Raw genomic sequence first — 26,391 nt, 5'->3', positions numbered from 1 at the left:
AAGGGTCAGCCTTGTCACTCTCTGTGTCACGCTGATTATCCCCGAGAACTACGTTAAGGGTACACGTGTCTGTGGAATGCTCAGCCATTTGCACGTTAATTTCACGAGCAAGCTGTTCCGTTGATCGTATCAGCTGGGACCCTCGTCGTCGTAACCGGCGGAGTCTTTTTATGGCTTCACAACAACATGTCATCTAGTTGACCACTTTCGATTTTACACACAGAAGTGAGATCTTCTGATGATGTTTTTCAACTTATTTTCCCTCAATGTGGACCCAGTGTTTATTTCAATGCCTTCGCTTCTTCCATTTCCTCCCTCTCTTCTTCTTCCCTTTCTCTATAGTCTGCTACAACTGCTGTAGTTTCCCCAGCCACTTCAGGGTTCCGGTCCCATTGACCCCTGTCTGCTCACTGCCGTTCCTGCCGTTGTGCTTCTGTTGTCTTTGTTGTTGCTGTTATTATGAACACCAGATCATTGGCCATTCTTAGCATCGGTCCTCATTCTATAGGTCCGTATGTTTACATACATAAATAATAATCATCATCGTTTAACGTCTGTTTTCCAACTGGCATGCGTTGGGCGCTTTGATGGGAACTGGTAAGCCAGAGAGCTGCACCAGGTTCCCATTATCTCTCTTAGCATGGTTTCTGTGACTGGATGCCGATCTTTATGCCAACCACTTTTAGGAAAGTACAAGTTGGGTCATCAAGTAATTTCCAAAACAAATATTACAGGACTGACCCCTCACAAACAGTTGTCGGATTATAATACTATACGTTCTCCCTTTCATTTTCTGTGTCTCTGTATTCTATGTTATATATGTATATTTAGATACATGCATACACACACACACACACACACGCACACACACACAGATATATATATGGAAGCACTCCGTCGGTTACGACGATGAGGGTTCCGGTTGATCCGAATCAACGGAACAGCCTGCTCGTGAAATTAACGTGTAAGTGGCTGAGCACTCCACAGACACGTGCACCCTTAACGTAGTTCTCGGGGATATTCAGGGTGACACAGAGAGTGACAAGGCCGCCCCCTTGAAATACAGGTACAACAGAAACAGGAAGTAAGTGTGAGAGAAAGTTGTGGTGAAAGAGTACAGCAGGGGTCACCACCCTTTTAGGTGTTTTCGCTCAATAAACACTCACGACGCCCGGTCTGGGAATCGAAACCGCGAACCTATGACCGATATATATATATATACATGCGTATACATCAACATTTGTTTATCAGTATGCAAGTATTTGTATGTATGTGAATACATATCTGTATGTATGAATATGTACATTTGTAAGTGTGTGCATGTGTGTAAAAGATGTGTATGTGTGTGTGTGTACGCGTGCGTATGTTATTATGTACTTGTTTTTCCTGCATCACGATTTACAACCGGTGCTGGTGCGTTTACATCCCCAAAACCCATCGGTTTGGCACAACCTGCTGGAATAAGTAAGATTTTTTTTAAATGTCCTGTGCTCCATTTGTCCAACCCAAACCCTATAATATGTTGCCCCGGCATGGCCGCAGTAACATATATATATATATATATATATATATATATATATATATATATATATATATACACATATATTTATATAAATACATGTATGTATTCATGTATGTATATACACACATATATATATATATATATGTACATCTATCTATTTATCTATCTTATTATCTTTATATACATATACACACACACACACGCATACACATACATATATATATATATATATATATATATATATGTATGTATATGCACCCATATGTGTGTATGTGTGCGTGTTTGTGTTACTTTGATATAAACTTCTGTGTGTATGGAATCACAGGACTAAACTCGCTAAATTATCTTAATGTAATCAACCTGTTTACAACAATATCTTTATTTCGATCGTCCAAACAAAACCCTTGACATACTTTTTAATCACTAATACCTGGTAACTATTTTTAAATTTCTTCTCATTGTTTAGTTGAAATGATCTTTGCATTTTCAAGTAGATCATTGCTGATATTATTCTCTTAATCAGTAAAGAAGCTAATTGTTGAAATCGAAAAATAAATATGAAAGTCACCAAATGTTGAAACGGAGATAAAAAAAAACTGTTCTTGAAATATCGGTTTCAAATCGTGGTACAAGACCAGTAATGGTTTTGGAAGGGTTAACCGATTATATTGACCCCAGAACTGGTACTTGTTTAGCTACCCTGGAAGGAAGAAAGACAAAGTCGACCTCGGCAGAATTTGATTTCCTTCCTTTCCCTTTCTTTCTTTCTTTCTTTCTTTCTTTCTTTCTTTCTTTCTTTCTTTTCTTTTTTCTTCTTTCTTCTTTCTTTCTTCCTTCCTTTCTCTCCCTTCTTTCCATTCTTTATCCCTCTCTCCCTTTTACTGTCTTCATTCATACCTCTCTCTCATACTCTCTCACGGTCTGTCTCTGTCTGTCTCTCTCTCCCCTCTCTCTCTCTCTCTCTCTCTCCCCGGCTATTACATTCTCAACATTCTGCTAGACAGAAGACAGAATTCTGAGGGGTTGTCACTGTCTGCTCCTGACTACACAGGCATCTGAAACAATTAGCAAAAGTATGCTACATACTACCAGGTCCTCTTTGTTTCTCAGTCACAGCTATGCTCCCTGCTGTTAATAAACTCCTTCTTCTTACTTATCACTGATGTGGTCCAATGAAACCCCTTGTTACTCCTTTTCTCCGAATCAAGCATGGAATTTCTTTGTCAGACACAACTAAGGTAACTAGACAATCCCCATATAGGAAATTCTTGTTAAGTTTTTAAATCCTTCTCTTGTGGCTTAGAGACGTGTAGTGAACAGGAGAGGGATGTGAATTGATCCCTGGACTGCACAGATGGTTCCTACTATCAACTCAGTGACACACCAATCCCTTGCTTTTTACATCTACCTTAAATTTAGATGAAAATCTAAGAATCCACCCCTAAAAGGATGCTTGGGGATGCGGTGTGTAGAGACTTTGAATATGTAGAAGATGACATTTTTTCTAAAAATGTTATGTTCCCAGTTTAGTAGAAAAATTGGTATCTTGGTATTTCTGGTGTGTGTGTGTATGATCGCCAAAAGTTACCGTATTTGTTGGTTCTCAGCAGAACCTAATCGCCAGTGCATTCCTCCTTTCTATGAATATGGATTATTTAACAGGTCTTAAAATATAAGTCCTGCTGTCGATTTGTTTTCACTAATATCTTTCAAGGCGGTGCCCCAGCATGGACACACAAATGCTTGAAACAAGTAAAAGATCAAAGCTACAGAGAAAATAACAGCAAAGTTTCAAAAGAGGAATAAACTTTGAACTTGGCCAAACGTTTGGCAAATACGACATGGTCATTTAGAAACATCTAGAAGCTGTAGATGTACCTCACCTCAAAACTAACAACAGGGGACAATGGTCTGAGAACGTTTGGAATGATTTAAGTGTTTCACTATTTTGATTAGAAAATATCGGTTTCAAATTTTGTCACAAGGCCGGCAATATCGAGGAAGGTGGTAAATCGATTACATCAATCACAGGGCTCAAATCGTGCTTATTATCTTGACCCCGAATCGATGTAAAGCAAAGTGGAACCCATTTGAAACCCGAACGTAAAGACGGACGAAATGCCGCAGGGCATTGTGTCCCTCAGACCAATGCTTCTACCAGTTCACCTCCAGATGCGAAAATCTTAAATGAAGGGAGGAACGATTAATCATGTTTTAGGGATGAAACTAAACAGGTTTCTATGTACATACGATTTATTTTTTTCTGATAATGAAATCAGGGAGTCTGTTACAGTGAAAGGTTGCAGTCAGTGAAGAGACACCCGGCACCGCTTGACAACCATTATTGGCATGTTTAGGTCCCAGTAACTTAGCGGTTCGGCAAAAGAAACACAGCATAATTACCAGGCTTTTAAAAAATATACAAGTACTGGGATCGATACATACAACTAAAAATACTTCAAGGTGGTGCACCAGCATGGCCGCAGTCTAACTTTCCCATCTCCGTTACAGGAAGTAATGTTTCGACCTGTAGAGTCGTTCCCAGTCACTAATCTGCTGCACTGAGGCAACCTTCATTGTGAAGCTTCGTTTAATCGCCTCGAGTTTAGCTCTTAATTTTACACGATGTGGTGGTCATCGATGGAAGCAGTAATCACACTGGCCAAGAACAAATATCCTCCAGAGGACCATTATAGTTTCCTGCTTCTTTGAACTGAAACTTCTAAGAATTCATCCACCCAACCACCTGAATTTTATTGCCAGCTTCGTAATATGCACATGGAAGTGTGCAACATTGGACATGTCAATGCCTAAGTCACGCCCTGATTATGAATCTGGGACCGAAATCCCTCCAGGTCCACCATATGTTGTCCGTTGATAGTATGCGGTTTGGAAATGTCCAACACTAACCTGCATGGGTTCTGTATATTTCATGTCAACTGGGACCTCATATTTCTGGTTCGATTTCTCTTGATGAATAATATTCAAACCTCGGTCAACGCAAATTTTATTAGGAATTTTTCTACATTCTTAGTATTGAGTTCCTCTTTCAGTTACATTTCATTGTCTCTCAAACTTGCGTTCAAACAACAATACTTTTAAGTACACACACGTCAGTGCATTATGTGTGTGTGTATGTCTGTCTGTATGTATGTATGTATGTATGTAGTGTATGTATGTATTGTGTGTGTATGTATGTATGTATGTATGTAGTATGCGTGTATGTATGTATGCATGTATGTATGTACGTATGTATGTATGCGTATACATATATATATTATGCATATATATATGCATACATATACATACATACTTACATACGTACACACATACATACATATATATATATACATACATACACACACACATACATATATATATATATATATATATACATATACATATATATAATATATATATATATGTATAAGGATATGTATATGTATGGTATACATGAAATATATGAAATTAACATGTGTGTGTGTGTGTGTGTATAACACATATGCAAGTAGTTTCTCCTTTTTACCTGCAGTGAGAACCTGCTACGCCTACAAACACACACATACATAAATATATACGGGCACACATATAGATGTAACATACACACATACACAACTGCTATAACTAATGTCAAGATTTATCATTTGTCCTCGTGATTAAATGCACAACGCCCTGTGTGTAAAGTTCACACCTTATCTCAATATACAACGTGGACAAGTCTGGTAATCTCATTATAAATAAGAGTAAACTGAACGGGGTTTCTGTATATTTCATCGCACTTCTCGAAGCACGCTGAGCATCCAATATATTCTTGCGAGACAATCTCTTCAGATTCCAACAGAAAACCCAATTATTTATACAGGTACGTATTATTCTTCTATTTGTTTCAATTAACAAATTATTTTCTGTTTTTGTTTTAAATATCGTTTAACCTTTAGTTAAAACCCTGACAACACAAACCACAATTTTTATATATTTTAAACAAATATAATTGGCACATTTCAAATATATTTTCTTCTTATAAAAACAATTTTAATGTTTTCATCTTTATTAGGAGGCAAAATAAGTACCAGTTACACACTGGAGTCGATATAATCGACTTAATCCGTATGTCTGTCCTTGTTTGTCCCCTCAGTGTTTAGCCCCTTGTGGGTAGTAAAGAAATAGGTATTTCGTTTGCCGTTAGGTTCCGATGAGTTCAAATTCCGCCGAGGTCGACTTTGCCTTTCATCCTTTCGCGGTCGATACATTAAGTACCAGTTATGCACTGAGGTCGATATAATCGACTTAATCCGTATGTTTGCCCTTGTTTGTCCTCTCTGTGTTTAGCCCTTTGTGGGTAGTAAAGAAATAGGTTTTTCCTCTGTTTTTACATTCTGAGTTCAAATTCTGCCGATGTCGATTTTGCCTTTCCTCCTTTCGGGGTCGATAAATTAAGTACTAGTTGCTTACTGGGGTCGATCCAAATGACTACCCCCTCTCCCAAAATTTCTGGCCCTGTGCCTAGAGCAGAAAAGAATATTTCACTTTTATAAGGAGGCCAGCTGACAGAAAGCTTAGCAGGCCGGAAGAAATGTTTGTTCTGAGTTCAAATATTGCCAAGTTCGGCTTGACATTTCGAGACTGATAAAAGTAGTACCAGTTGAACACTGGGGTCGATGTAATCAACTTATCTCCGCATTGAAACTACTGGCCTTGTGCCAAAATTTGAATGAATATTTCATCTTTACAAATAATATTTTGACATCGTAAGACTTAAACAGCCTCTTAAGTATAAAAGAATTCTGTTTTTAATATATTCGTATTGATAGGCGCTTGAGTGGCTGTGTGGTATGTAGCTTGTTTACCAACCACATGGTTCCGGGTTCAGTCCCACTGCGTGGCACCTTGGATAAGTGTCTTCTACTTTAGCCTCGGGCCGACCAAAGCCTTGTGAGTGGACTTGGTAGACGGAAACTGAAAGAACCCCGTCGTATATATGTATATATATGTATATATATATATATATATATATATATATATATATATATATATATATATGTGTGTGTGTGTGTGTGTGTGTGTGTGTGTGTGTGTGTATGTGTTTGTGTCTATCTTTGTCCCCCTAGCATTGCCTGACAACCAATGCTGGTGTGTTTATGTCCCCGTTACCTAGCGGTTCGGCAAAAAGAGACCGATAGAATAAGTACTGGGCTTGCAAAAGAAAAAAGTCCCGGGGTCGAGTTGCTCGATTAAAGGCGGTGCTCCAGTATGGCTGCAGTCAAATGACTGAAACAAGTAAAGAGAGAGAGAGAGAGAGAGAGAGAGAGAGAGAGAGAGAGAGAGAGAGAGAGAGAGAGAAGAATATATTTAAATACTGTTTTTGAAAGAACAATCTAGTTTAGAATTGATCAGATTTAGAAAAATTATTGGTGAGTTCTGTGGAATTGTCCGCTGGATTCAGAAAGCCAAAGTGATGGTTATTTAAGAGTTTACATTTGTAGATGAGTGAAGTTACGTGGCTTAGTGGTTAATGTATTCGGCTAACGATCGCAATGGAGGCAAAGAGAGAGAGAGAGAGGGGGGAGGAGAAGATTGGAAATGGCAAAGTATGGAGTTATCCTGTATGTGACATGTAACCCAGAGTAAGTCTTGTTGCTCGGTTTTAAATTCCATTTCACTGTGAGCACTTTTGAATCCATGATTCTTCTTTATTCCCCTAATGTTAACAAGTGTCGATTAATAATCCTGAAAGCAGTAAATAGGTTTCCAGGCATTAGCTAAGGTCAGTGGTTCAAGCTGGTCATTTTTCTTCTAATGAAGTGCGCCTCTGTTATTCGGAGGTTGACGGCATCCACGACTCTTTCTAGTATCCTGGTGGAACATTCACTTTGGCGATGTTGACCGTTCGGGAATAAAACACTGTGTTGTTTGGACTGAAAGGAATGCTCTTTCACTCTGCGGTGAATCTGTCTCCTCGTTGATCCGACGTATATGGCTTCACAACAACATGTCATCTAGTTGACCACTTTCGATTTTACACACAGAAGTGAGATCTTCTGATGATGTTTTTCAACTTATTTTCCCTCAATGTGGACCCAGTGTTTATTTCAATGCCTTCGCTTCTTCCATTTCCTCCCTCTCTTCTTCTTCCCTTTCTCTATAGTCTGCTACAACTGCTGTAGTTTCCCCAGCCACTTGAAGGTTCCGGTCCCATTGACCCCTGTCTGCTCACTGCCGTTCCTGCCGTTGTGCTTCTGTTGTCTTTGTTGTTGCTGTTATTATGAACACCAGATCATTGGCCATTCTTAGCATCGGTCCTCATTCTATAGGTCCGTATGTTTACATACATAAATAATAATCATCATCGTTTAACGTCTGTTTTCCAACTGGCATGCGTTGGGCGCTTTGATGGGAACTGGTAAGCCAGAGAGCTGCACCAGGTTCCCATTATCTCTCTTAGCATGGTTTCTGTGACTGGATGCCGATCTTTATGCCAACCACTTTTAGGAAAGTACAAGTTGGGTCATCAAGTAATTTCCAAAACAAATATTACAGGACTGACCCCTCACAAACAGTTGTCGGATTATAATACTATACGTTCTCTCTTTCATTTTCTGTGTCTCTGTATTCTATGTTATATATGTATATTTAGATACATGCATACATACACACACACACACACACACATATATATATGGAAGCACTCCGTCGGTTACGACGACGAGGGTTTCGGTTGATCCGAATCAACGGAACAAACTGCTCGTGAAATTAACGTGTAAGTGGCTGAGCATTCCACAGACACGTGCACCCTTAACGTAGTTCTCTGGGATATTCAGCGTGACATAGGGAGTGACAAGGCCGGCCCTTTGAAATACAGGTACAACAGAAACAGGAAGTAAGAGTGAGAGAAAGTTGTGGTGAAAGAGTACAGCAGGGATCACCACCATCCCCTGCCGGAGCCTCGTGGAGCTTTAGGTGTATTCGCTCAATAAACACTCACAACACCCGGTCTGGGAATCGAAACCGCGATCCTATGACCGCGAGTCCGCTCTCCTAACCACTGGGCCATTGCACCTCCACACACACACACACACACAAACACACATATATATATATATTTATATATATATATATATATATATATATATATCTATATATATATATATATATATATATATATTCTTTTACTCTTTTAATTGTTTCTGTCATTTGACTGTGGCCATGCTGGAGCACCGCCTTTAGTCGAGTAAATCGACCCCATGACTTATTGTTTGTAAGTCCAGTACTTATTCTATCGGTTTTTTGCCGAACCGCTAAGTTACGGGGACGTAAACACACCAGCATCGGTTGTCAAGCAATGCTAGGGGGAACACACACACACACACATATATATATATACACATATATACGACGGGCTTCTTTCAGTTTCCGTCTATCAAATCGACTCACAAGGCTTTGGTCGGCCCGAGGCTATAGTAGAAAACACTTGCCCAAGGTGCCTCGCAGTGAGACTGAACCCGGAACCATGTGGTTGGTAAGCAAGCTACTTAAGACATACCCACTCTTGCGCCTATATATATATAAATATATATGTGTGTGTATGTAAATATATATATTGTGACCCCCTTCGGTCATGAATGACCACGGGATTGCACCTACAATGTTACCCTCCGAGGCACAAGTCTGGGCAAGGTTGTTTATGGAAGACCAGCAGTTGCCCATGCATACCAGCCTCTCCTCTCCACGCCACCGATGTTATCCTCATTACTCGAAGTCTGCCACAAGGATGTTGATTTTGGTAGTACTTGACATCGCTGAGTCACTACGGATTTACCAGTGGATTAGCTATAGATTTATAATAATGTGAATGGAGTAAACAGGGATTAACTGTTCCGTTAATCATAATATTTTCTATCCACAGCTGAGTATATAGGACAGGTAATCTATTTCTGGCGTTTTTAGAGGGGTAGTCTACAGTAGCCTTTATTCTGCTATGGATAGAGTCAGCCATGTGTTGTACAGTTGTCATCATCTATTCTTCATTTAGGAGAGTGTTCATATTTGTATTACTTTTCACGACAAAGTCAATGTCGTCAACGTTTCGAGAGTACATATTTAAGTGGATGTTACGGGTCACTAGGGACTGCTTAAAATGCCTGTCCCATCATACTATGAAGAGGCTGGCAACATCACCGGCGAGCCCTACACCAATAGCACTGCCTTTCATCTGTTTGTCGTCTTATTCTTTCTCGCGTAAACAGTTCTTTTTTTTCAGTTGGTTTAAATGTATCCCATGTTTCACCTTTTACCATTTACGTTATTTTTCCAAAACGTTTACTTATTATAATTTCTTCCCAACTTTCCTCTCCATTTCTGTATATTTTAAAACAAAAACACCTTGTCAAAACACTATATTGGTCTGGGGTTACCAATCGCGCCCAAAATGTTTCGTCCAGGAATTGCATTGCACTTTGGAGGTTGGCTTCCTACATTACTATATTCCGGCATTTCGTGAAAAATGTCCACAGCGAATTAGATAATGCCTTCCATTATCGGTGCCTGTACTCTATGTCAGTCTTGGGCCAAGGCTGAATTTTTATAGGTAGTGCTTTTTGTTGCCAGGGCACAACCCCTGCAGGCCTTCACCAATTTCAATTTCCTGATCCATATTCAACCAGTAAACTTAGCTTCTCATCAGTGCTTTCATTCTTGCGATTCCTGGATGTCCCTTGTGGAATACTTTTAGCATACAATATTGCAAAGCTGCAACAAATGTGAATAAATATCTAAATGGATAAGCATACACATACATGTATGTGTATTTGTGTATACATATACATTTAAATATATGTATATAGATATGTATACATATGCAATGAGTGTATGTATACATCTGACAGTTTTCACAAAAGGAAAATAAAACTCCTTATCACATCCAAAAATAAGCGTTTTAAAAATTCAAAACCTGTCAAAACTAGGTTTTGGCTGAGAGATAAAGGTTTACTGAAATTATCTGCCCTTCACTTCCACTACAGACTCAACACATCTTCAAAGCCTGGTATATGCGTTCCTTACTGTGTCCTTGGAGAGATTTTCGAACCCCTCTTTGATCTTGGTCATCAGCTTGGACTTAGCGCTGCAAGAAGAGTGATTGGTATCTTTCTCAATTGCGCCCCTCACATAGTAATCCAGGGTATTACAATCAGGGGAATTAGAAGACCAGAAATTCGGGCTGGGGCAGTCGTATAAAAATCTCCAACAATCACGTCTGGTTGCTTCCAGTGGTATGACGAAGAGATGAATCTTGCTGCCACACATATGACCTTCCAATGGCAATCCTCTCCAGCCAGAGTTTGATCCCAGTCTGCAGCAGTTTCACAAAGCTGTCTGTGTAGAGCGTAACTCACTACCTGCTCAACGATGTGGCAATGAATTGTGGTGTGGTGCAGACACAATCAGAACTCCTACTATGTCCCTTCCCAGTAGCTACAGATTCGCAGTCTCATGCGTGTGTCACATCTCACAGCCTTTACAGTATTCACAGAGCATTGAGGATCAGTCACGATGTCGGCATTTTGATATCCACCAAAAATTACAATGATAAAGGAAACTCTTTTCAAATATTCAGAAATTTAATCTCCATGGTCTCCAACGCTGTTGACTGTTCACTGATGCATGAAGCTCTTGAGGAAAAGAAGTAGACTAAACAAATCACCAAATTTGTGTATTTATAATATATACAAGCGCTCACCCGACCTTTGACCCAGTGTGTACTCTACACAAATGTGGCTCCGTGCCGGTGGCACGTAAAAAGCATCAACCGATCGTGGCCATTGCCTGCCTCCCCTGGCTCCTGTGCTGGCGGCACGTGAAAAGCACCCACTACACTCATGGAGTGGTTGGCGTTAGGATGGGCGTCCAGCTGTAGAAACACTGCCAGATCAGACTGGGCCTGGTGCAACCGCCTGGCTTCCCAGACCCCGGTTAAACCGTCCAACCCATGCTAGCATGGAAAGCGGGCGTTAAATGATGATGATGATGATGATATAATCATGTAGTCACATGATCGACTATACTGTCAGATGTTACACATCACTGGTCACAATGTGCTTTGCATCGTTTTACGTTTTGAATGATGCCACTCCACTGGTTAGGAAAGCAGGCGAACATTTGGGAAAGGAAGGGCATTGCAAGAATCAAACCCACGATCTAGCTATTGTGAGGGTAACACCCGAATCACTATGCCATACAGCTACTCACACATGCGCACGAGTATGCACATACATAGACTTATATATGTACGTTTATGCATATAAAGCAATCATTTTACACCTTTTCTCCATACTACCATGGGTTGTATGAGTATATTATTGATTCATTCATTTTGGATCTGGATCCCCTTCATGTTATTAACCCTTACCAGTTGTTCAAGGGATCACTTATTCCAATGGTTTGTCTATTAACAGGGAAAATGATAATCTAATCGTTCATAGCTGAGCAATTTTCAGTAAAAGCAAATGGAAACATACACACACACACTCAAGCAGGTGTGTGCATATATATATGCATACGTACACTCACACAAACACACAGACACTTCATTTTGGCAGTTTTTTCACTGGTCCTCAGATTTTGTCAGTGGTGTACGATGGGCTTCTCTCAGATTATCTCTATTTAATCCACTCAGAAGCCTTGATCAGCCATGGGATTTAGAAGAAGGTACTTGCCCAAGGTGTCATACAGTGGGACAAAACTGGTGGTTGGCGTTTGGAAGGGCATCCAGCAGTAAAATACCTGATAAAATAGACAGTAGCCCAGGGTAGTTTTTTTCTACCTGGCCTGCTCCTGTCACCCATCTTACTCATGAATGGATGAAAAGTGGACGTTAAGTGATGATGGCAGGATATATGATATATATATATATATATATATATATATATATATATATATCTATATATATATATATATATATATATATATATATATATAATGGAAATTTATTAAATAATTATGAAATAGTCATAAATATATTTTCAAAAATCTATAAAGTAAGCACTTGTTGATAGTGTCTGATTTGATCTCATCTACTTTGCTAGTGTTTTGACAAAGATCAATACAGGAGGTTTTATTGAACAAACTCTGTTTCATTGATTCTTTTACTATATTTCGTATATTTACCTTTCTTTGGAGAATCAGTTTGTCTTTGATATAAAGTGCCCTCCACCGTAGCTGGGGTATGATCCACAGATTTATAGCTCAACATGTACGCTGCCTCTACGTAGCTGATCAACAGACTGTACATTCCAATATTGAGGGTTTAATAGTAACCAGTCAATATGTAATCTAACCTAGAGACACAACACAATGACTGTTGTTAGATTTATTAGTGTCAAGAAGAACATTCAGCTATGAATAATACATTAGATAAACTGAAGTTTACAATATCAATGTTATCTTTTGCAATATTTTAGAACCATCAACTTCTGTTTATTGTTGTTTAATTCATTTTATAAGTTTTTAAAAACTGTTTTGCTTTCTTTCTTTTTTGACTGATTTTATTCAAAAGACATGGCGAATATCAGACAGAAAATTTTGAATGGTGACATTGAAGGAGTGGAAAGACTCGTAAAAATGGATCCAACAATAGTAAGTTGTTCTGTTTATTGCCTTCTCAAATTTGACTGTTTATTATTTTATACACAATATGAAATGTTTTATACACAATATGAAAAGTAGCCACATATATTTGTCCATGATATTTCATTTCTTTCTTCACCTCTTTTCTCTAATCCTCATCATCGACATTTTTATAAATATTTATCCAAACATTGAGACATGGCAGAATTGATGGAATGTGAGTGAGAAAGAAATCCATCAAACACTTCAGTGGGGTGTTCTGGCGGGAAGTATTCAGTCCAAGAGATGAGAGACAGATGGAACCGATAAATGGATGGTGACTTTTTAAAGAAGTCCTCTTGCAGGATTATAGAGCAGGGCTTCTCAAAGTGGTCACTACCACCAATGTGTGGGGACCGTGGGAACATTTTATATTAGTTTATGTATATATGGCGCTCAAAGAATATATAACTGAGTTTGGCAGAAGCCACGTATTAAAGGTTGAATGAGTAAAAAAAGCAAAGTGGTGATGCATCAAATATTTACTTATTGTGAGGTGGTGTTATGGTAAGTAGTCACCCACCAGGGTTGCGAGAAAGGTAAATAAATACACCCTTCCCCCCAACAATGTCTAGGAGTTCCCCAAGCTTTACTTGAATAGGACTGTACATAAGAATAGGACTGTACATGAGGGCATGCTGGAGGTACGCGTCATACTTGGAGTCGCCAGGGACTTGGCTCTTCTTATTTCCAACAACGGCAGAAAGCAGACACCAGGGAGAGGTGCGTTATGACTAAGAAAGCATTGTGGTACCAGGAGGAAGATAAAAGGAAATCAAGAGCTGTGGAGCTGGTATCTCTGAGTGCATGGACTAAATGGGATCTCCCTGAGAGGAAGCTCACATGGACTGACCTGTGGAGGCTGGAACCTTTGCACAACTCCTTCCTGCATGGAGCGGTGTATGACACACTCCCGACGCCAACAAACCAGCACAGATAAGGTTTGAGGGAAGACCAGCTGTGTAGACTTTGTGCGAAAGGGGCACTCTGGCACACATCCTGGCAGGGTGCAGAATAACACTTTCTCAAGGCAGATACAAATAATTGCTCACACCCTGGAGCAGTAAAGGTGTAAGAAACATCATCACCAAGGGAAGATAACTGCCGCAATTAAGTTCGTGAAAGAGGGACAGGAACCAGTAAAGCCAGCAAAAGCAATACACAGCTTGCTGCAAGGGTCTCAACAATGGGATATGAAGGTAGACTTGGGAAAGAGATTGCAGTTTCCCCAGGTTATCCATACAACCCTGAGGTCTGATGTGGTCCTGTGGTCTGTAAAGGCCCAGAAAATTATCATAATTGAACGAACAGTCACGTGGGGAGCGGGTTGTAACGAGGCCCATGAACGGAAGTGTGACAGATATAAGAGCTTTCTGCAGGCTCCATTCACTTTGGTAAATAGATAAAACACATCCTTACAAGTGTTATTAACTCGTATATATGTGTGTGTGTGTGTGTGTGTGTGTGTGTGTGTGTGTGTTTGTGTTTGTGTGTGTGTATGCATGTGTATCTATGCTAGTGTGTGTCTCTAACTGCTAACTGATAACCGATGTTGGTGTATTTGCATCCCTGTTACTTAGCCCTGAAGCAAAAGAGAGCTATAGGTTGGTACTAATTAGACAGAAAAGGTACCACACATAAAAGACAAAATCGAGGAGAGCCCCAGCATGGCCGCAGTCTCATAACTGAAACAAGTAGAAGTGAGAAAGAAAAAGAAAGAAAAAAGAAGAGAGAAAGAGAAAAATAGAAGAAAGAAAAGGAAAATTGAGAGAGAATTATAGAGAAGACAAAAAGAGAAACGAAACAGAGAAAGAGAGAGAGAAAAAAGGAGAGAAAAGATAAAGAGAATGAGATTGAAAAAAGAAAACGAGAGAGAAAAGAAAGGGAGAGAGAAAAGAAAAGGAGAGAGAGAGAGAGAAATGAGAGGAAGAAAGACAGAAATGAAAGAGTGAGAGAGAGGAAAAAGGATAAAAAGAAAACGAGAGGGAGAAAAAAGGAGAAAAAAGAGAGAGAGCGAGAAAAGAAAGAAAGAGAAAAAGAAACAAGAGGAAGAAAGAGAGAAATGAAAGAGTGAGAGAGAGGAAGAAGGATAAAAAGAAAACGAGAGGGAGAAAAAAGGAGAAAAAAGAGAGAGAGCGAGAAATGAAAGAGAGAGAGAAAAAGAAACGAGACGAAGAAAGAGAGAAATGAAAGAGTGAGAGAGAGGATGAAGGAAAGAAAGAAAACGAGAGGGAGAAAGAGAGAGAAAAAGAAACGAGAGGAAGAAAGAAAGAAATTAAAGAGTGAGAGAGAGGAAGAAGGATAAAAAGAAAACGAGACGGAGAAAGAAGGAGAAAAAAGTGAGAGAGCGAGAAATGAAAGAGAGAGAGAAAAAGAAACGAGACGAAGAAAGAGAGAAATGAAGGAGTGAGAGAGAGGAAGAAGGAAAGAAAGAAAACGAGAGGGAGAAAGAGAGAGAGAAAGAAACGAGAGAAAGAAAGAGAGAAATGAAAGAATGAGAGAGAGGGAGAAGGATAAAAAGAAAACGAGAGGGAGAAAGAAGGAGAAAAAAGCGAGAGCGAGAAATGAAAGAGAGAGAGAAAAAGAAACGAGACGAAGAAAGAGAGAAATGAAGGAGAGAGAGAGAGGAAGAAGGAAAGAAAGAAAACGAGAGGGAGAAAGAGAGAGAGAAAGAAAGAGAGGAAGAGAGAGAGAAATGAAAGAGAGAGAAAAAGAAAAGGGGAGGAAGGAAGAGAGAAATGAAGGAGTGAGAGAGAGGAAGAAGGAAAGAAAGAAAACGAGAGGGAGAAAGAGAGAGAGAAAAAAAGGAGAGGAAGACAGAGAGAAATGAAAGAGTGAGAGAGTGGAAGAAGAATAAAAAGAAAATGAATGGGAGAAAAAAGTTTGAAAGCGAGAAAGAAAGAGAGAAAAAGAAATGAGAGGAAGAAAGAGTGAGAGAAAGGAAGAAGGATAAAAAGAAAACGAGAGGGAGAAAGAAGGAGAAAAAAGTGAGAGAGCGAGAAAAGAAAGAGAGAGAAAAAGAAAAGGAGAGGAAGGAAGAGAGAAATGAAAGAGTGAGAGAGGAGAAGAGGGGATGGGGGGGGGAAGAAGAGGGAGAAGAAAAAAAGGGGAGAGCGGAAAGGAGCCGAGAGAGAAAAGGAAAGGAAGAAAAGGAAGAGAGAAATGAAAGAGTGAGAGAGAGGAAGAGGGATAAAAAGAAAACGAGAGGGAGAAAGAAGAAGAAAAAGGGAGAGAGCGAGAAAAGAAAGAGAGAGAAAAAGAAAACGAGAGGAAGGAAGAGAGAAATGAAAGAGTGAGAGAGAGGAAGAAGAATATGAGAGGGAGAAAGAAGGAGAAAAAAGTGTGAGAGCGAAAAAAGAAAGAGAGAAAGAGGAAGAAGAGAGAAATGAAAGAGTGAGAGAGAGGAAGAAGGATAAAAAGAAAACGAGAGTGAGAAAGAAGGAGAAAAAAGTGAGAGAGCGAGAAAAGAAAGAGAGAAAAAAAGAAACGAGAGGAAGAAGAGAGAAATGAAAGAGTGAGAGAGAGGAAGAATGATAAAAAGAAAACGAGAGGAAGAAAGAAGGAGAAAAAAGTGAGTGAGCGAGAAAAGAAGGAGAGAGTGAGAAAGAAACGAGAGGAAGAGAAAGATAAATGAAAGAATGAGAGAGAGGAAGAAGGATAAAAAGAAAACGAGAGGGAGAAAGAAGGAGAAAAAAGTGAGAGAGCGAGAAAAGAAAGAGAGAAAAAGAAACGAGAGGAAGAAAGAGAGAAATGAAAGTGTGAGAGACAGGAATAAGGATAAAAAGAAAAGGAGATGGAGGAAAAAGGAGAAAAAAGTGAGAGAGCGAGAAAGGAAAACGAGAGAGAAAAAGAAATGAGACGAAGAAAGAGAGAAATGAAAGAGTGAGCGAGGGGAGGAAGGGTAAAAAGAAAACGAGAAGGAGGGAGAAGGAGATAAAAGTGAGAGTGCGAGAAAAGAAAGAGGGAGAGAAAAAGAGATGAGAGGAACAGAGAAAGAGAAAAAGAAAGAGAGATAAGAGAAAAGAAAAAGAGAAAGAGAGAATGATAATGAGGAAATGAGAGAGTAAGAGAGAACAGACAAAGAAAACGAGCGAAAGAGAGAAAAGAAAGAAGAGAGAGAGAGAGAGAGAAAGGAAACAGAGAGACAAAGAGAGAAAAGGAAAAGATAAAGAGAGATAGGGAGAAGGAAAACCAGAAAATAAAAAGAGTGAGAAAAGAAGCAGAGAGGGAGAGAGAGAGAATAGTAAAAGAGAAAGAAGGAGAGGAAGAGAGTAAGATGGAAGATAAGAGAAGAAAAAGGTACTGAGAGAAATAAAGAGAGAAGATGGGAGAGAGAGAGGAAGAAAGAGGAAAAACAAACACTGAAAGAGAGAGAAATGAGAAAGAGAGGGATAAAAGAGACGTAAAAGGGATAAAGAGAATGAGAGAAATGAAAGAGTGAGAAAGAGAGAAAAGAAAGGGAGAAGGCAAGAGAGGAGGGAAATGAAAAAAGTAAGTCCCTTAAAGGGAGAAAAGGAAAAGAGGGAAAGAAGAGAAAAAGGAAAGGACAAAGAGACAGAAAGAAAGAGAGGGAGAGGGAGGAAGAGAGAAAAGGAAATTGAGAGAGCGAGAGAAAGAGAGAAGAGAAAAATTACCAGAGAAAGGAGATAACAGAGAGAAAGAGGAAGAGAGGAAAGTTAGTTAGTTAATTTGGCTCAAAAGCAAATAGCAAGGCCATGTTGGGGGACATGGAGTTAAGTACAGGGTGGTGTTCATGTAAAGAGTTCAGGCCACTTGAGGTCCAGGGAGGCTTTGAACAAAGCGGTCGTCGGCATCTTCACCATCTCGTCTGGCAGCTTGTTCCACGGATCCGCAACCCGGACGGAGAAAGCTCCTCTCCTTCGATTGAGATGAAATCGTCGCAGGTAGAGCTTTTCGGAATGACCCCGCAGCCGACATCCGGAGCAGGAGTGAAGAACAGCTCTTTCGAGAGGTTACACTTCCGCTTATGATGTTGTGGGCGAGAATGAGATCACCACGGCGGCGGCGTTTTTCAAGAGAATAAAGGTCGAGCGTCCTCAGCCTTTCTTCGTAGGACAAATTTTTGAGACCATGAACCATGCGGGTAGCCAGCCTCTGGACTCTTTCGAGATGCTGTATGTCTTTGAGGAGATAAGGAGAAGAGGCTTGAATCCCATACTCCAATATGGGTCTCACCAGCGTGACATAGAGTGGTAGGAATATGGCTGCTGTGAGCATTCCGAATGACCGTCGAATCAAAAACAGAATTCCGCGCACTTTGTTGGCAGCATGGACGCACTGGGCTGAAGGCGAAAAGGAGGAATCCACCAAGATACACAGGTCCCAATCGTTAGACCACTTCCAAATTTGGTGGAGGCATCGACGAAGATCCTCTATACTACCGCGAGGAGCGACCAGTTTGATATCGTCGGCAAATAGAAGGGTGTTTTGCGTGAGGTCGTCGGGCAAGTCATTTATGAAGACTAAGAACAACAAGGGCCCAAGCACTGAACCTTGAGGCACGCCACTGCTCGCACTGGAGACGACGGACCGCGAACCATTAACTTGGACTTGGAAGGAGCGATCTGAGAGGAAGGCACCAACCCATCGTACAATATCCGGATGGAAACTATATGCTTGAAGCTTGACAAGTAGTAGGCGGTGGTTTACCGAGTCAAAAGCTTTGGCAAAGTCCAATAAAACGATGTCAACAGCATCACTATCATCGAGGATGCGCGTCACCAATTCTTCCATTACTAGTAAGTTGGTCAAGCATGATCTCTTCGGCACGAAGCCGTGTTGGGAATCAGTGATCGAGGCTGTGATTAGGAGGTGGAGCATCATACTTTTCTTAAGGATGGTTTCGAACATCTTGCTGATTATTGATGTAAGGGAAACCGGTCGGTAGTTAAGCGAGATAAAGAGATAAGAGATAAGAGAGATAAAAGGAAGCGAGTAAGGGAGAGAGAAGGAGGGAAAAGAAAAGGAGAGAGATAAAGAAGAGAGTATAGTAAAAGAGAGAAAAGTAAAGCAGGAGAGAAAGGTAAAAGATCGGGGGAGAAGGAGAGAAGAGAAAAAGAGAGGGGGAGAAAGAAGGAGGGAAATGAGGAAAAAGAAAGTGAAAGATAAGAATAGGAAAGGGTGAGAAAGAGAAAGGAGACAGAGAGGGAAAGAGGGGAATATAGGAGAGAAAAATGAGTGGGAAATAGAGAGAGAGGAAGAAAGATATAAAAGAGAGTGAGAGAGGAAGGAAAGAGAGAGAAAGAGAGAACAAAGAGTAAGAGACATAGAGAGAGAAAGATAGAAAAGAAAATGTGAGACAATGAATGAAGAAGAGAGAGGAAAGGGAGAGAGAGAGAGAAAAGGGAAAGAGAAAGGGCATCAAAGAAAGAGAGACAAGTAAAAGAGAAGCAGAGAGAGAAAGAGAGAGAAAGAGATAAAAGTAAAAGAGAAAGAGAGACGAAAGGGAAAAAGGTTGGGTGAAAGAGAGAAAAGGAATAGTGAAGGAGACAGAGAGAGAAAGAAAGAAGAAAGGTAATAGAGAGAGAGATAAAGAAAGAGAAATGGAAAAAGAGAGAAACAGAGAAAAGTAAAATGGAAAAAGAGAGAAAAGAATGAGAGAGAGGGAAAAGAGGGAGAAAGAGAGAGGGAGAAAGAAAGAGAGAGAAGAAGAAGGGAAAGAGAAAGAATGTAAGAATAGAAAGAGAAAGAAATGAAAGAGAGAGAGACGGAGAGAGAAAGAGAGAAATTGAGAAATAGAGAAAGAGAAAGAGAGAGAAAGAGAGAAAAAGAAAATGGGAAAAGAGAGAGTAAAAGAGACACGGAGAGAGAACGAAAGACAGAGAAAGTGAGAAATGAAAGAGGGAGAGAAAGAGGAAAGAAAACGAGAAAGAGAGTGAGAGACAAAGAGAGAAAAGAGAGAGAGAGAGAGAGAAAATGGAATTTCTCTATTTCACATGTCCTCACTTTCTTCATTACAGATTAATAAACCTATTGATGGAGATGGAACAACTCCTTTAATGGTGGCCTGTGGAATGGGCGCCGATAGAAGAATCACCGAAATATTGTTAGAAGCTGGTGCGGAGTTAGGAACAAAAGACATATTTGGTCGTACAGCTTTGCATTGGGCTGTGATTTGGTAAGTTGAGAATCAAGTAAAATCTGCAGATGTGTTTTTGTTTGTAAATTTGTTGCAATTGCAGACACAGGTTCAATATCGAAACAGGCCATGGTAGTTGCAGTGGGACAACAGCACAACAGCAGACTAGCAAACAACAACAACAACAAGCTTCTCTTTAGTCATCGATGCAATTCATTAGTCATTATTCAATCATAACAATCCCGATGATGATGATGATAACGGCGATGATGATGATGACGATGACGGTATTGATGATGTCGATCATCATGATGGTGTTGTTGATTATGATGATGATGATGGAGGCAATGATGGTGATGCTGCTGCTGCTGCTGATGATGATAATGATAATGATGATGATGATGATAACGACGATGATGATGATGACGATGATGATGATGACTGTGATTATGCCGATGATGATGATTATAATTATAGTGGCGATGAATGATGATGATGACGACGATGATGATGATGATTATGATGATGACGATGATAACCACGATGATGAAGCTGATGATGGTGATGGTGTTGATGATGATGATGATGATGATTATGATGATGATGATCATGATGTTGATGATAACGACGATGATGAAGATGACGATGGTGATGGTGATGATGATGATTATGATGATGATGACGATAATGATGATGATGATGATGATGGTGATGATGATGATAACGACGATGATGAAGATGATGAAGATATTGATAATAATGATGATGATGATGATGATGATAATGATGATGATGATGATGTGGATGATGATGATGACGACGATGATTATTATGATTATCGTGATGATGACGATGATGATGATGATTATGATGTTATTATTATGATGATGATGATATTGATGAGGTTGATCTTGCTGTTGATGATGATGTTGATGATGATGATAGATGCGGTGATGATGATGATGATGATGATGATGATGATGACGATGGTGATGATTATGATTATAGTGGTAATGAATGATGATAATATTGATTATGATGATATTGGAGATGTCGAAGATGATAATGATGATGATGGTGTTGGCAATGAGGGTGATGATGATGAAGGCTATGATGATGATGATGGTGATGATGATGATAGTGATGATAATGATGGTGATGATGGCGATGATGATGATGATGATTATGTCAATGATGGAGGTGGTGGCAATGATGATGATGGTAATGATGTTGATGAACATGATATTGATGATAATAGTGCAGGTGATGAAGATGGTGATGATGATGAAGGCGATGATGATGATGGCGATGATGGCGATGATGATGATGGCGATGATGATGATGATGATTATGTCAATGATGGAGGTGGTGGCAATGAGGATGATGGTAATGATGTTGATGAACATAATATGGATGATAATAGTGCAGGTGATAATGATGGTGATGATGATGAAGGCGATGATGATGAGGGCGATGATGGCGATGATGATGATGGCGATGATGATGATGATGATTATGTCAATGATGGAGGTGGTGGCAATGATGTGATGATGGTAATGATGTGATGAACAAATAGGATGATATAGTGCAGGTGATAATGATGGTGATGATGATGAAGGCGATTGATGATGAGGGCGATGATGGCGATGATGATGATGGCGATGATGATGATGATGATTATGTCAATGATGGAGGTGGTGGCAATGATGATGATGATGGTAATGATGTTGATGAACATGATATTGATGATAATAGTGCAGGTGATGAAGATGGTGATGATGATGAAGGCGATGATGATGATGGCGATGATGGCGATGATGATGATGGCGATGATGATGATGATGATTATGTCAATGATGGAGGTGGTGGCAATGAGGATGATGGTAATGATGTTGATGAGCATGATATTGATGATAATAGTGCAGGTGATAATGATGGTGATGATGATGACGATAATGTTTCGTCTCAAAGCCAAAATATTTTCATATTTAATGTAAATTAGTCAATGTTTCTATCTTTTACTCTCAGTGATCAACCTCATGCTGTGGAGATCTTACTATCTCGGGGTTGTGACGTAAGTATCTTATTTATATCCTTTCGTATGTTCTACTGAAGACGAAAGAATCTATTATGAGATTAATTCCAAAATTGATTCAATATAGAAATAACGAACTTTTTAAAAAACATTCTATCGTCCGGCTTTTCCCGATTTCAGTTCTTCGTGTTTTTTTTCTGTAGCGAGTAAATAATATGTGGAAATTGACGATTTAAAAGTCTGTTATCAGCAAATTGGCATTGAAATACTTTTCTTTAGCCCTTATTTATAAGTTGTTTATAATTAACTGTAAAGTATTTAATATGCTGCCACATTTTTGATGGAATATTTTTTCTGTAAAAAAAATTCATCCTATATTAGTTGTAGTTTATATATATATATATATATATATATATATATATATTATATATATATATATATATATATATATAATATACATACATACTTACATACATACATACATATATATATATATAAATATGTATACACACGTATATATGAGTTGTATATACATATATATATATAAATATGTCTACACACGTATATATGAGTACGTATACACACACACACAACACCACACATATATATATATACATATTATATATATATATATATATATATATATATATATATATGATATATAATATATATATATATATATATATATATATATATATATATACTTCCTGAGCCCACGTATTTTCCCCCATAACTTTCTGGTGTTTCCTACTTTTTAATGTAATCATTGATTTTGGATGACTATTATGTTGAGAAAACGGAATCATTTGATTAGTTTCAAACCAATCGCAACTCCAGAGATAATTGTTGATTAAGACATTGCAAGGGATGGATTTTCAGAAAATTTCATTAAGAAATGTTTATATAAAAAGCTTGATGAGGAACATACAACATCATATATATATATATATATATATATATATATATATATATATATAGGCACAGGAATGGCTGTGTGGTAAGTAGATTGCTTACAAACACATGGTTTCGGGTTCAGTCCCACTTAGTGGCACTTTGGGCAAGTGTCTTGTACTATAGCCTCGGCCCGACCAAAGCCTTTGAGTGTTTGGTGGACGGAAACTGGAAGAAGCCCGTCCTATATATGTATTATATATATAAATGTGTTTGAGTGTGCGTGCTTGTTCCCCACCATCGCTTGACAACCGATGCTGGTGTTTTACGCCCACGTACTTAACGGTTCGGCAAAGAGATCGATAGAATAAGTACTAGGCTTACAAATAATAAGTCCTGGTTGTCAAATCCTCGACTAAATGTGGTACTCAAGCATGGCCACAGTCAAATGATGGAAACAAGCAAAAGAGTAAAGAGATCTATTTACATACACACACACACAAATGTATATATATATATATATATATTTGTGTGTGGTGTGTATATATATATATACATATATATATATATATATATTATACATATATATATATATATATATATATATATATATATATATATTATATATACATAAATATATATACATATTTATATATGTATATACATACGACGAGCTTCTTTCAGTCTCCATCTACCAAATCACTCACAAGGTTTGCTCAGCCTGAGGCTACAGCAGAAGACACTTGCACATTGTGCCATGCAGTGAAAATGAACCGGAACCATGTGGTTGGTTTCATTTTCACTGCATGGCACAATGTACAAGTGTCTTCTGCTGTAGCCTCAGGCTGAGCAAACCTTGTGAGTGGATTTGGTAGATGGAGACTGAAAGAAGCTCGTCGTATTGTAATATATATTATTAAATATGTATATATATTTATGTATATATATATTATATATATATATAGATATATATATATAATTATATATATATATATGTAGTATGTATATATATATATATATAATATATATATATATAATATATAGGTATATATATTATATATATAATATATATATATATATATATATATATATAATATATATATATATGTATGTGTGTGTGGTGTGTCTGTGTACGTGCGTGTGTTTGTGTGTCTGTGTTTGTCCCCCAACATCGCTTGACAACCGATGCTGGTACTAGGCTTATTGGGGTTGATTTGCTTGACTAACGACAGTGCTCCAGCATGGCCACAGTCACATGACTGAAACAAATGAAAGAATAAAAGAATAAATGTAATTATGAACACACACACATACACACACATACACATTTTGCTGCTCTATGTGTTTATTTATTGAGTTATTCATCCTATATGCGTGTGCTTGTGTGTGTGTATAAATATATTTATATGTACATATGTATGTGTGTATACGCGTGTGTGTATATACAATAGAAATCTGCATTACCTACTCCCCACCCCAATCATTCCACCTGTTTAATTAATTTCATTCCTTCTCTTCTCTTTTTCTGTGAGTTTTTCTTTTAATTCTTCACCACCCGACTCCCCTTTCAGACACCATTTTTAATGTTTTTATTCTTTTCTTTTTCAGGTTAATCCTCAAGATGTAAATGGTCAAACACCGCTGCACTTCGCCTGTTCGTCCGGACACTTGCACATTGTCGAGCTGTTGTTGGGTCACAATGGCATCGATGCCAATGTGGTAGACAACGATGGAGACACACCACTGCATGTGGCAGTTCAGGAGTAAGTTCCCATTGGATCTGGAATATCCAAATCTGTTTCTTTTATGTTTTCAATAATGTTTATTTCTTTTTCATTCAGTCATTCATGTCATAATCCCACCACGGGGTCATTGTCTTTTTTCTCTCTTTCGCACTGTAACCTACTTTATTAATTAATCATCACCATAATTGTTATTGTTGTTGCCTGATTGGACACTTTACTTCATCTCGTTCTCCATTTCTTCAACGTCACAGGTTCAAATCCTCTCTCTTCTTCCTTTCATCCCATCTAGAACTACTTTCTCTCTCCTCTCTCTCTCTCTCTCTCTCTTCTTCCTCACTCTCTCTCCTTTGTAGTTTCCCTATTTACTCTGACCCTGGGCTAAATACAGAATCATCCCCTTACAGTATTTACATTTGTCTCTTTATGTTCCATGTTCAAATCCTACCAGAATATTTACTATCACTTTGGGGTCAATATAATCTGTACCAGTAATACCCAGGGGTTCCTTTAATAAACTGTCTTCCTTCTTTTCTCCTGTTCTTGTTTCTAATTACTTTCAGAGGAAATAAATTGTGTTATTTTATTTACGACTCTTTACGTTCAGAGTTCAAATCCTGCCAAGGTCAACTTCTCCTTCCATCTTTGCAAGGTTGATAAAATACAATACCAGTCATGTACTGGGGTCCATATGATTACCTGTAGCCCTTCTTTCCTTCCTAAATTTCATGTTTATATAAGCTGTCAGAGTTCTTAGCAGTATTTTTCCTGTCTTTACATTTCTGGGTTTACTCAGGGGTTTATATATCATTGTTCTACTGTGTAGAGTGTGTATTGAATAAATATATATGTGTGTGTGAGTATGTGTGTACTAACTGCTGTAATTAAGTTATTGTTACCTAATTACATTTGTTTTCTTTAATGACCTAATAATTATTATCTCAAGCTGTGTAATGTTTGTTTTTTTATTCATGTTTTTCTTTCCTCATCCATTACTTTCAGGCAAAGCTATGAATTGGTGTGTCTATTGCTGAAGCAGGTTAGTTAATAAATACATATTATATACACTCTCCAGTATTATATTGATCTGTATACTATAAATATTACCAATGTACCAGTGAAATAATGGGGATAGATTTAATCACATGTACTACAAAAGCCTTGTGTTTGTGGAGGAATTGTATATTGATCATGTTGATGTTGATATTAGCGGTGTGGACAGTCCAACTGACCAGCACCACTGATAATAATATTTTTAATGGTCAAATGAAACAAGGTCATTATGAGATGAACCAAAATATAACAGACATCAGGTATATATATATATATTAATTGTTTTAGACATTTGCCTGCAGCCATGCTGGGGCATCACCTTGAATTTTTAGTCAACTGCATCGATCCCAGTCCTTTCTTTTATTTTAAGCATATCACTTATCCTCTCAGC

At 38.6% G+C, this 26,391-nt stretch overlaps 1 protein-coding gene across 2 annotated transcripts in view; it reads left to right on the top strand.

The window, feature by feature from the left end:
• The first annotated feature begins 4,972 nt into the window (after window positions 1-4,972).
• LOC115229262 (26S proteasome non-ATPase regulatory subunit 10-like) overlaps window positions 4,973-26,391 on the top strand; it is a 26,883-nt gene continuing 5,464 nt past the window's right edge. Inside the window, exons 1-6 of one of the 2 annotated variants that reach the window (XM_036499155.1) lie at window positions 4,973-5,384; window positions 13,071-13,150; window positions 20,161-20,318; window positions 22,308-22,353; window positions 24,814-24,968; window positions 25,950-25,986. In XM_036499155.1, coding sequence (XP_036355048.1) covers window positions 13,073-13,150; window positions 20,161-20,318; window positions 22,308-22,353; window positions 24,814-24,968; window positions 25,950-25,986 — 474 coding nt within the window. In that variant the 5' untranslated portion in view covers window positions 4,973-5,384; window positions 13,071-13,072. Of the gene's footprint in view, window positions 5,385-13,052; window positions 13,151-20,160; window positions 20,319-22,307; window positions 22,354-24,813; window positions 24,969-25,949; window positions 25,987-26,391 lie in introns of both variants that reach the window. The other variant, XM_036499154.1, reaches the window with a different exon arrangement.

The sequence above is a fragment of the Octopus sinensis genome, unplaced genomic scaffold (assembly GCF_006345805.1).
Source record: "Octopus sinensis unplaced genomic scaffold, ASM634580v1 Contig12242, whole genome shotgun sequence".
NCBI classification, from domain to species: domain Eukaryota; kingdom Metazoa; phylum Mollusca; class Cephalopoda; order Octopoda; family Octopodidae; genus Octopus; species Octopus sinensis.
This window is presented reverse-complemented; position numbering and strand designations above follow the sequence as displayed.